This window comes from Pieris rapae, chromosome 10 (assembly GCF_905147795.1).
Source record: "Pieris rapae chromosome 10, ilPieRapa1.1, whole genome shotgun sequence".
Lineage (NCBI taxonomy): Eukaryota > Metazoa > Arthropoda > Insecta > Lepidoptera > Pieridae > Pieris > Pieris rapae.
Window position 1 is genome coordinate 10,010,001 of NC_059518.1, and position 12,296 is coordinate 10,022,296.

The following is a 12,296-nucleotide window of genomic DNA, read 5'->3' on the forward strand; positions in this document are numbered from 1 at the left end:
TCTCCTTCTATGGGAATAACTTTCTTCAGATCACCTGGCCTTGTTTGTTTTAATTTATCGAAAAGCTGAATAAAAATCAATAAGTTCATGAAAATGTTGAATTTCAATTTACTGCATAGATCGATAGGATTCTGGGCATATGATACCCACATTTTAAACGGCATTTTATCGCTCATGTTTGGCATGAACTCGTTATCTCTGTATGAATCAGATAAAAAAAAAATTAAAATTAAAATGTTTCATTGTTTCTCAAATTTTTTACATTAATATTAATTAATGTAAAAAATTAATATTAATTATTACGAGTATGAGACAACCCCCGTAAGTAGTCAAGAGATACTTAGGTTGACTCTTTACTTCCCTTATCTATACAAATTCTAAAAAGAATAGCTATAAACTTAATGTATGCATGCGTGTTTGTGTGTGTTTGTATGTGAGCGAGTGTGTGCACGCTGTCAAGTATACAATTAGGATTGTCTGATGTTGATGTTGTCCGATTCTTAGACCTACCCAATACGCACACAAAATTTCATGAGAATCGGTCGAGCCGTTTCGGAGGAGTTCGGTTACTAACACCGTGACACAAGAATTTTATATATTATTCAATATTAATCTCAAACACTAACCGGAACATCAAATATTTTTTGTAAACGTTTTCCTGTGTCTGCGCCGCGCTTTGGCCTAATCAGCACAAAAACATTTTCGATATCCTTGCAATTAGAAAGCAGTCTTTCGATAAAAACCTGAAATTTGATAATAATTAGTTAAATCTTAATATTAAAATGGAAGATTGAGGACGTTACATCAGTAATTTATACTCAAACTGCGTCACTATTATTACTTATTTAAAAAAATCATAATGATTCGAGTTTTTCGCCTTCGCCTATCATTTTTATTAGTAATTTACTGATTTTATTGCACAAAATAATGATTCTAATTATTATGGTGTAAAACAAATTTTGATATAGTTATTTTAATATCCGTTACGATCATTCCACAAACTAACATAAGCCAACCAGCAAGGCAGGCAAAAAATAAATGTTGATATCTTTGGTGTAAAATAGATTGAAAGAACATTATCTACAATGGTACGTGCTCTATTGGACTTTGTTTTTTATATAGAAATAATATATTTTTCTTAAATATTGTAGTAAAATTTATATTTAACGATAATTTTCTAGTCAATTATAAAATGATTCACTTAATTAAAAAAACGTTTAGTTAACGATTTATTGTCTTTTGTGATTCCAGTCCTAAGTTGCGTATGCAAGTCTCGGAATATTTTGCTAAAACAACAACCATTCAAGAAAATTTATAAAAAAATTTCTAAATTCAATTTTGTTTCTGCGCCAAAGTGTTGCGTAAGCAAGTCTAGGAATATTTTGCTAAAACAACAACCATTCAAGAAAATTTATCAAATTTAAAAAAAAAACAATTTTGTTTCTGCGCCAAAGAAATGGCCTGTCGGTGCGGGTTGTTAAATGTATCTTTATACCTATTAAATTACTTAGTGCTAATTATATATATAATAGTGGACTGTATTTTTTTAATTTATGATTGCTCAATATTTAGAATTAACAGATAATGAAAGAAAGGAATCGGCACAGTACCTTCAACCTCGTGTCTTTCTCTCGTAGCTGGATTCCTTCTTCTTTAAACTAATTAGTTTAAACTCTTCACAGAAGAAGAACAGCACTGTATACAATTGTTTATAACAAACAGTAAATTTAAAAGTGTACGTATTAAAAAAAGCGGTGCAAGAGTGTGTCGTACGAATCCAAAACCAAATCGCAGGTAGACAAAATAACAACTACCGCCTACTTAATCCTTTTTTCTTAAATGTAGATAAATCATCGCGCGCGCCACCGACAGCCCGTTCCGGAACTAGTGCCTCCATAGGATAGTGCAAAAGGTCCCCTTTTATAGGTGTGATGAGATATGCGTCTAGGAAAATTAGGATGGATATATTGAGCAACCATTCATATAAATGCGAATTCGAAGCAACCATAGTCTACTCACATAGCGGGTAAGGTTTACACCGAACAAAAAAGAGTTAATTATATCTAATACAAGACTTAAGATAAATAAAAAGGAGCCTATATATACCTTTCCAACGAACCCTGTTGCTCCTGTAACGAAAACCGATTTGCCCGCGTAGTAATCTGACACCCGTTGGTACTTTGTATCCAGTAAGCCGGAACTGTAAAAGTACTTTATGTAGCAATGCTACGTCGTAGCAACTTTGCTCCCACCCAAATAAGAAAAATATTTTGGGATATATATAGTAATAATTATACCATTGAAAACCAAGTTTTAAAGCCATCATGTAATAATGAAATAGGGTGCAACTTGGCTGGTAATGCTAACGTAACTCAATGACAAATACAGACACGAAAATGTAATTGCAATTCTCAATGAATCATGCATTAATATCGGGAATACGAACGGGGATTTACACCTGTGATAAGAACCGAAAATTGCGATCGGAATTGAAATAGTTAACTTGCTACAAGGTCTAAAAACCACCGAATATAGAACAATGGCTTACAGGTATCTTATTTCTTAGTACATTTTATGACTTTTTTAAAGGATTTATGTTATATTACATCACGAGTTTATTAGCAATAAAAATGTATGCGTCTAACTAACCACACGTTTTAATATATTTTAAATAAAATATTAGTTTATTTTCAGATTTGTTTTAAATACTAGTTATATGCAGTATACCCTACCCACACACATATATAGCTTACTCTGACTCCTAACAGTTAAATAGAATACACACACACACAAATACAGTACATTTTTTGTACTGAATTAATTCAAAACTGCCGTACTGTAATTTAACAATATTGTCTTTATTTTAAATACTTATTGTAAAGGATACAAAATATTTATTTCAACATTTTTACACAGATTTGATAGCGACGTAAATTACAGCGATGTAAAATAACAGAAATTTTTCAAACATTTATAAAAAACAATTATCACCAAGTAACAACAGAAGGCAAATTAAAAAAAAAGGTATTTAGTACTTTGTTTTCATTCATTCATTTATTATTATGCCGTTTTAGCCATTTATATATACTTCAGTTACGTCTGTAAATAGATCAAAAAATAAATAAATACATTACCCCATATATTGTCTTGATCCATGCCTTGCACTGTTAACAACAGAACGAATAGAGCGAAACATTATTGTCAGTCTCGCGATCTATCAACAAATGTCTATAATATGCTTTTTATTAATTATGAATCCAATACGATAATATCGATTAATTCTGATCTTAATTTACTCTAATTGATCTTAATTTAGAAATATAATTAGGGGTTTAAATCTCGGTTTGAGTTAGAAATAAAGTAATACCTTAAGGTCTACCACTGTGTAAAATTGCAACATACATATTTTAATAAAATAAAACAGTGGCGATTTTAGGTCTTGGCCTCGGATTTCTGGATCTGTTTCATTATCATTTTTTAAATCTAGTAGGCAAGTAGGTGATCTGCAGTGGCTGATACACGTCGTCGACATTTTGGGTCTAAGACATGTCGGTTCCCTCAGGATGTTTTCCTTCATCGTTCGAGCAAATGTTAAATGCGCACATAAAAAGAAAGTCCATTGGTGCACAGCCGGGGATCGAACTTACGACCTCAGGGATAAGAGTCGCACGCTGAAGCCATCACTGCTCTAACACACAGATTTACAAACTATTAAATGACTGACACTCGATGCTCGTTGCATTACAAACAGCTCCGAAAAATTATAATAATAGGCAAAAACTTTTCACATCAGTTCATTAAGCCGTTTCTTTACAGATTATAACAATGTTTTCCAGATCTATTGCGCCAACGTCGTCAAAGACTATTATTATTAGACACACTTTTATCCTATATTTTATAAGCCTCAATATATATATTATGGAATGAATGAACTACACAAAGACGTGAAGGAGCAGACGAAGGACCGAAAATTTTACGTAATTATCCACGTTTAATTTTATTTTGAACAAAATTTAATTTTTGATTACACAATTCTGACTTAAACTTAAAGTAAGTTTCACTAAGGTAGCTAAACACTGAATACTGCTTTCGAATGAGCCTATATTTAACGTTTCAATCAGAAGATCACCTTTACCTTCAGGTTTCTAACATATTTAATTATGCAAACAAAACTTACATCTTAATCCTTTAAAACAAATAATTATTTCATGTATCTACTCGTATACAGGATGATATTTTTGTATTGTTAATAGACACCACAAAATGGAGGAAATGCTGAAAAACAAGGAACACATTGGTGAACGTTCAAACATTCAAAATATTGCGAAGACTTTGCGGCAAGATTAACTAATATTTTTTAACAGTATCTTTAAATATAATACTTAAATGCATTTTAACTAATTTTATATATAGTTATAACGATCATTAATAACTGAATTCAGATAATTAACTGTTATTAAAATGATTTATCGAACTTCTATTAAGAAACCGTAATGTAAAAAATATAAACACAATTCAATGCCACGATAGCAACGTAGAATTTATTACCTGCATTTCCGGCAAATAATTTTCATAAGAAAACATTGTTGACCTCTTATTCAATTGTCAATTAAAAAATAAACAATTCAACGCGAGTTCTTCATATTAGAATACCAATTAAAGTATTAATTATGAATTCTAGTTTTAATTAGAAGTTTTTATGTAATATTAATTCATTATTATTTATCAAAATTCGAACGTAGCATGTCAAAATAAAACATTACATGCCACGCCAAATTATACTCAGGCGCGCAGGTACATTGCCCAAATCGAAAATTAATAATTATATCTAGCCTTGATACGAAATTTGTAAAAATAACACAAACTTCTCTAAAACTATGATTATATGTTTACGTACTTTGGATTCACTGTTGGGTAAAACTACTTAACAATAAAAAAAGATACGATACTTATTTCTATATTATGTAATAAAAACAACAAACATATAATCTACAATCATGTATGTTCTTTGGATTTATCAAATTCATAATTTAATTAATAGATTAATAGTTTTGAGAAACAAAAGAGGTCACTTTTAGTCCTAGATCCTGCGCATGGATTAAAAATAAGCTTACATCAACGTTTGATAGATTACGATTATCGTATAAGTAATAAATTGATAATTTATGGACTGATTTTATAACACGCTTTATGTTAGCATTAAATTGATAATAAAGACTTTCATAGACAATAATAAAAACAGTGCCGAAATTATTGGAAACAATATTTCTCGATGATAGAAACAATTAAAGAAAATCTAAATCATTGTAATTTTCATTCGTCGATTCCGACAAAAATCGGGTACAAATATACGAATATGGAAATGTATGAAGTGCATATTTATGCCCCATCCTCTCCAAATCTTGTCAATGGAGACACTTCGGATCTTATGACCATTAACCATAACTAATTGACTAGTTGAACTGGAAATTGACCCAAAAACCTACCTTTTCAACCAAGCATTAATTTTGTTCATAATTAAATATATTTTACTTTATTCAAAGTATTTTCGTAATTTTCAATGTAACTTTGAAATTTGAGAAATAATATAAACTTACTCTTATATTTATCTTCTGAAAGGTCCTATTACAGTGTAAATATAAAAACTTTTCCATCAGTATCAACTCATGCGCAGATGAGCATGTTGAGTACGACTGCCTTCGAGGCGACAGTAACACTTATAATGACAGATCGAGGTAAGAGGTAAGCTGTGAGTTAACTACTATATTTCTATTCAGATCCATAATTACTAGTCCTTAGATTAATGACTTTTACAATACCATCTATTGAAGGAAGTAGAAAACGTGTTAAAATAATATCTTATAATTAATAATATAATTTAATTTTTCGTAACATAACTTACGGCTGGACTAGGTATAAATATATATGTACTAGTGACCCGCCCCAGCTTCGTCCGGGTGCAATGCTGATGAAAAGCAGGTTTTTATTATGTATTGTTATTTCCATCGCTGGAAAGCTAGGATAATATACGCGTTCGATCGCTGCTAAATAAGCTGTAATGGGCTGTATATATGTAGATACATCTGTGATCTGATCATGTGTATAGATCTATATTAAATTAACAATGTATTCAAGGTATTTAATTGGTTAAGGATTAATGCTGTATTGGTTAAAATCGCTTCGAAAATTAGCCATTATTTGTCGTAAAAAGTAAATGACAAAAAAAGTTATTGTGGGTTATCCATAAGAGATAGACATATACCATCACGGACTTTTCTGTAGACGTTTTCAATGTGTACAATACTTAGTACTCTATCTATTAAAAAAAAGCCGCATCAAAATCCGTTGCGTAGTTTCAAAGATTTAAGCATACAAAGGGACATAGGGACAGAGAAAGCGACTTTGTTTTATACTATGTAGTGATATATATACCTAGTCCAGCCATAAGGTGTATCTTATTTATTGATTATAACCACCGAATGTCTTCATTGACGTCAACTAATCAATTATGATCAACCTAAATTACCGGATATCATTTTATTTCTGCTATTCATGTAAAACATATTCAAATGAATTTTTTATCAGACATTAATTATGAAACTAAATATTTATTATGAACATTCAGACTATAAAAAAATTGCACATGTATAATTAAATAATTCAGATATCATAACTATGTAATGTACACTATCCTTTTGAATTAAAATTTTACAAGTTATCTAATACAATCTGTATTAGATAACTTGTAAAATTGATAGTTAATAGATTGTCGTATTACGTTAAATGTTGAGACATCTATGGGTTGACTGTGACTCCCAAATGTCAAATTGAACTCTGGCTGACGTCACTACATTTTTTTTGGAAATAAGGCTTATGACTTACTATAGACAAGTGGAAGAAGAATAAGAATTATTTGGAGTGTGTTAATCTGCTTTCGTGATTAACTAGTGCAGGACGCTTTCCACTCAATAACCAACTCTAGACATTTATAATACAATGCTACCTATGCCGCCAGTAATATATTTCTTAAATTTTAACTATATTAAAAATATTATAATTTTTGCTCCGTCTCTTAGTTTGTAAATAACTGCATATAAGTATATACCATGGACTCCCGGAAAACAGTAATTATTTAGACTTTGTTGGCATATAAGGTGATTATTCAACAAAAATTCCCTAAAAACCCTTAAAAATGGTCACGAAAGTAATGCATATAGGTTGAGGAACTCTCTAAACTTTTTTAATAAACAACTTTTGCTAATTGTGACATCTATAATAAAAAAATCGGGTTTCATAAATAACTATGATCCAAATGAAAAATAAAAAAAACATCGTAAACCGTATATTTACTTTACATTAATATTTTAAGAAACCAATCAGTCATTTAATAAACGTTAACATCATAATGTGACGTACTGTAGACACGCAAAGTGACGCTGTCACCGCTGCATGATCCCGACACAAGCTTGACGTTTACAGTGTCATTTGTTGTCACTGTCACACATCTCATGTCGGGGATTGACACACCGATCTGAAAGAAAAGACGTCATAGTTAAGAAAATCGATATCACATTTATCGTTATAACCATTTTTTATTAGATCCACTTTTGAATGCAGTTATCAAAATTTAAGTGACGAAATTTAGTGTAGTGAAATTTTATGACTCCAAAATACTGAACATTTTCCAAATAAGTTATGACTTAAAGGTCCTGGTTACCAGGTCGTAAAATAATAAAAAAAAGCAGTTATCAAAATTGTCTCAATTAAAACCGAATCCTATATACTAAGAGTCTTCAGTTTTTGTTTGCAGTTTGGATTTATATACTCATTCCTGTATCTAGAAGATTATAGATCTGTTTGAAATTATTTTAGGCACTATATTTAGACACAATTTTATAGTAAATTTATTGTGAATCTATTCTACTAAATTTTAACGCTGTTGGAATATAACCGCTACAGGACGAACTGTTCTGTAAAACATATTCACAGAATGGAACTAGGCACACTGGTTAATTACGCAGACGATTATATTTTTTACATATACATATTATATATAAAATGTTTATATAATATGTATATGTAATATAATGTATAAGTATTAGTTGTAGGTAGTTGCTACAGTATTTGACGGGAATCATAAAAGGAAGGAAATCATAAAAACTAAATAAAGATCATTACATCTTTTCTACACAATAGTAAAAAATCATGTACGAAAAACCTTGCCCTTGTAGTGCTGTAACCTTTGCTACAAGTGCAGTTAAAGATAACTTCATCGTTAAGTTTAAGTCATATTTTTATGGCAACCTCAAACAATTCTATGAATCTTTGCGTGTTCTGTGGCTTCCTAGTTGTCGAATTAATAGGCTTAAATTAAAAATGATCAAATTACTTAGTTTAATCAATTTACTATTTAGATTGATTTTTCTCTATTTTAATATTGATATATAGCTTAGATTAAAATTATGTTTTAATTTAACATTAATCATGTATTAATGGGTTTTTGCTTACTTATTGATTGAAACAGAAATATAAATTGAGGTTAAATACTGAATATTAGGACCTCTTTTAATTACAAGGAACAAAAAATCATCTTGGTTTCTGCCTTTATAAGTATCGGTCAGGAATAAAACAGCCAGATTATAATTAATGCGCCGATAAATATTTGTTTTCGTACATAAACATTTTGTGCACCAGTTACCCCGTTTTATTAAATTAATATATATACAATAGTACAACGTAAAATGAAGACAATGTTAATGGAAAATGAATATTGTTTCCTGGAATAATCAGTCTTAACGCTTAAACCTAGCGAGTAGCAAACTCTGCGAGTACTCGGCTACTGAATTAATTAACCTGCTGCTTCTACTTTTGCTCCAACTAACCACTTTCTTAACTACAAACTGCGCTATGTCGCTTGTTTTTTGGAGTATAGAAATAATAATATAACTTGTATGACTCAAAACTTAGCGATTAAAAGGAGTGGTGGAGAGTTTCTTGCCAGTTCTTCTTGCCCGCTCTACGCCCATGACTTGCGTAATGCTGTCATGTATCAGTTTATAAATCCGTTTTTTACTTTTGCAATATTTTTCAAGTTACGTAGGTTTAATGTTAGTAATTTAATGTTAATTTTTCTTGCAGTTAAAATGCATTAAATATTATTAAATACCATTCAAATGGTGATATAATTTTTAAAATCGGTCCAGTACTTTTTGGGCCAATTACAACAACAACTTACATTATACATATATGCAAATCTTTCTTCTTAATATAAGTATAGATTATATATTTTTGGGAATAGAAAAGTAAATGAACTTCCAAAAAAAAAGTTTACTCTGAGTGACATGCCCTACAACTGGAGATGAACAGGGCACGTTTCACGTTATACAGAATATGACAGATGGTTAAAAACAGTAACCGAATGGACTAGTTCAACAGGGAAAAAGAACATTTGCCTTCTCCTGGACTTTTTATAATAACTATTTTTGTTATATGTATGTCAATAAACTGTAAATGAATAAGGGCTTTAAAAAGTATTATTTATACATCCAGTATTATAGATATGCTTACCTGTACATCTGCATTGTCGCCATTTATGTCAATATCATACGATTCGTTATATTTAATTTTAGTATCATTTAAGTCCGTACATTTACCGCATAGCCAAGTCCCATTTGAATATACTTGCTCGTCAGTGGTTTCTGGAATTAAAAAAGATAGCAAAAATCTATTCCTATTTTTTTTATTAATATTAGCATGAGCTGTGTGTGATACTATCACACACTCGATAAAAGAAACAAGTACAGTGTTAGAGATCCATTAGTTTATTATATTATTGTAAGAATATATAACTTGTCAGTACATGTCTAAATATAAATTCAATCTAATATGTATTTATTTTCTTGTCTAATGTACATTTCATTCGCTCACTCACTCTCACACTCACGCCCAATGTTAAAAAAAAAGACAAAAATTATTTTGAAAGATAAAGTAAAAATATATATTTAAATTTACTATTAATTTTGTTATGGAAGAGTTGGGAACCCTTACACAGGTATTTTAAACTGGTTAAAAAAATACACAGTGTAATTAGTTGATGTCAAATTAAATAAACATATTTTTAATTTAATTTAATTGTTAATCTAAATTATTCGTACCGGTTTTATAATGGTCAGAAAGCTAAGCACATAATTTTTATGGTAACTATGACTTTAAAATTACATAGTTGACTATTGAATTAACGAAACCCAATCTCGAAGAGATTACTTCATTACGTAGATTCAATTACTCAATTTTATTTATTCACATTAAAATATCAAACTTACGAGTCAAACCTTCAAACAAGGAGCTGATGAAAAGAAAATACTTTTTCGCATTTTGTTATTATAATTAACATACCAATACTAGCAGAGTCGTAAACTCGTTCATTTTCCAAAAGATCAAAATCACTGTTAGATTTTACATATTTAAAATTAATTATTAATAAATTAATTATTATATAAGTTAAAAACATAATCGGTCACAAACAGCGTGTCATATCAACAATTGATAACTTTAAACTAATTTATCACAAGGTTAATTAAAGACTTGAGATGTATTACACTTCAATTGCCCTACTTTTTAATACTTTAAGTTCAGATAATGTTCTTTATTTATGTTTCGCTACATTTAACTATTACCATCAGAAACTTATAACAACAGCAGTGGAAAGCAGTGTAACAACAGCAGTGGCCTAGTGGCCTTAAAGTGCGACACTCATCTCTCATATCGTAGGTAACTACCCCAGCTCTGTACCAATGACTTTCTGTGTATGTGCGCTTTTAACATGCGCTCGAACGGTGAAGGAAAACATCGTGAGGAAACCGGCTTACCTCAGACCCAAAAATTTGCCTGTGTCAGGCATAGACGGCTACCTGCTTGCCGAACTAGAAATCTGAAACCGCGACCTAAAAAGCTTTATTTATATTAAATATTTTATTTCGTCTATAGAGAGATACCTAATCTAATCTAAAAACTTACGGTACCTATTGACAGACAAAATGGCGGACATTATAATCAGCTAGTATGATTTATTAAATTGAGAATACTTTGATTATTTAATGGAATATAGAATAAATTGAGAGGCCCAAGACACGATTTAAGTGAAACGTTTTTTGTAAACGTTGCTTAGATTGTTACCTTTTTTTAACGTAGTTTTAGGCATTTTACCCCTACAGAGATATAGATCTAGAACATTCATGTATGTCCTATTTTATATAGAACTGGACAGATGTTTGGTGATGTTAAATAAGACACGGAATCCATCATTAAATTTCATTATATTATTATCAATGCACAAATAATTTTACTAGTCGGTTAAAAATCTCCATATTCACTCAATAAATGATGCATAATGAGTCAAACTGACTTATCAAAGGAAACGAGATAACGTTTTTACTTATTAAGAGATAACAATTATATAGTTTTTGTCACTTAAAATATTTAACAGTTTTTGTTATAACAAAAAAAGTTTTTTTGTTCTTTTGTTTTTATTTGTTTTTATTATTAATCGTATTTAAAAGGTTTAATACAAATATTTTTATGATGTCAATTTATAAACAGATGAAAACCTAACATTCATTTTATGGGTTTAAATTTAAGATTATTGCTACAATTCTAACTGTCACAGCTAATACACATACATTGTCGGTTTTTTTCTCAGGAGTACTCTGATGTTAAGTTATACCGCCGCCCATGTACACTCCCAATGTCCGAGGGCTCGCGAGTGCGTTGTCGGCGCTTAAATCGTATACATCCCATCTGTTCTCCGTTTAGACAAGTATCAGTAATACACGTTAATTTTTAAATGAAAAAAAATAATGAAAATCTCTATTATACATAATAATAAAAATATACAGTTAAAATAGAAAGTACACTTACCCCGTACACTACGATTCATAGTGCCATGGGCAGATATATGCGGTTTGAGTAAAATAAAATAAAATACGTTTATTATGGATTTACATAACATAAACAGGTATGACTTATTCCTTCATTCATCGTCATTAAAATTTTAACCTGTAGGCATCCCTTCTCATCGGTAAAAAAGACAGAGGATGTAGGCCGAGAGAAAAGGCCGGCGTAAAAAACTCTCGGTACTCTTTACTCTTCTACAGTATTAGAATATGTTGCTTAAGATTTTTAGTGAATGTATGAAGTTTCAAATCGATATTCAACATTTCATTTGTGATAAAGTGCTTAAAGATGTAATAGCCTAGAAAAGAGAAAAAGCGTTGGGTGTAGAGAGTTAGTTTTGAGTA

The 12,296-nt window shown here is 30.2% G+C and overlaps 2 protein-coding genes across 3 annotated transcripts in view; both read right to left on the bottom strand.

The window, feature by feature from the left end:
- LOC110999259 (putative fatty acyl-CoA reductase CG5065) overlaps positions 1-4,281 on the bottom strand; it is a 10,607-nt gene extending 6,326 nt beyond the window's left edge. The window contains exons 1-5 of one of the 2 annotated variants that reach the window (XM_045629786.1): positions 4,178-4,281; positions 3,135-3,214; positions 2,107-2,200; positions 627-743; positions 1-65 (exon numbers count right to left, since the gene is read on the bottom strand). The exon at positions 1-65 is cut by the window's left edge and continues 58 nt beyond it. In XM_045629786.1, coding sequence (XP_045485742.1) covers positions 1-65; positions 627-743; positions 2,107-2,200; positions 3,135-3,196 — 338 coding nt within the window. In that variant the 5' untranslated portion in view covers positions 3,197-3,214; positions 4,178-4,281. Of the gene's footprint in view, positions 66-626; positions 744-2,106; positions 2,201-3,134; positions 3,223-4,177 lie in introns of those variants that run through there. The other variant, XM_045629787.1, reaches the window with a different exon arrangement.
- A 3,036-nt stretch (positions 4,282-7,317) lies between these two features.
- LOC110999242 lies at positions 7,318-10,559 on the bottom strand. The gene is made up of 3 exons (XM_022268213.2): positions 10,396-10,559; positions 9,568-9,698; positions 7,318-7,531 (listed from the first exon to the last, which is right to left on the bottom strand). Exons 1-3 carry the CDS (start codon positions 10,508-10,510, stop codon positions 7,385-7,387), a joined length of 393 nt encoding a protein of 130 aa, XP_022123905.2. The 5' UTR covers positions 10,511-10,559; the 3' UTR covers positions 7,318-7,384.
- Between the last annotated feature and the right edge of the window lie 1,737 nt (positions 10,560-12,296).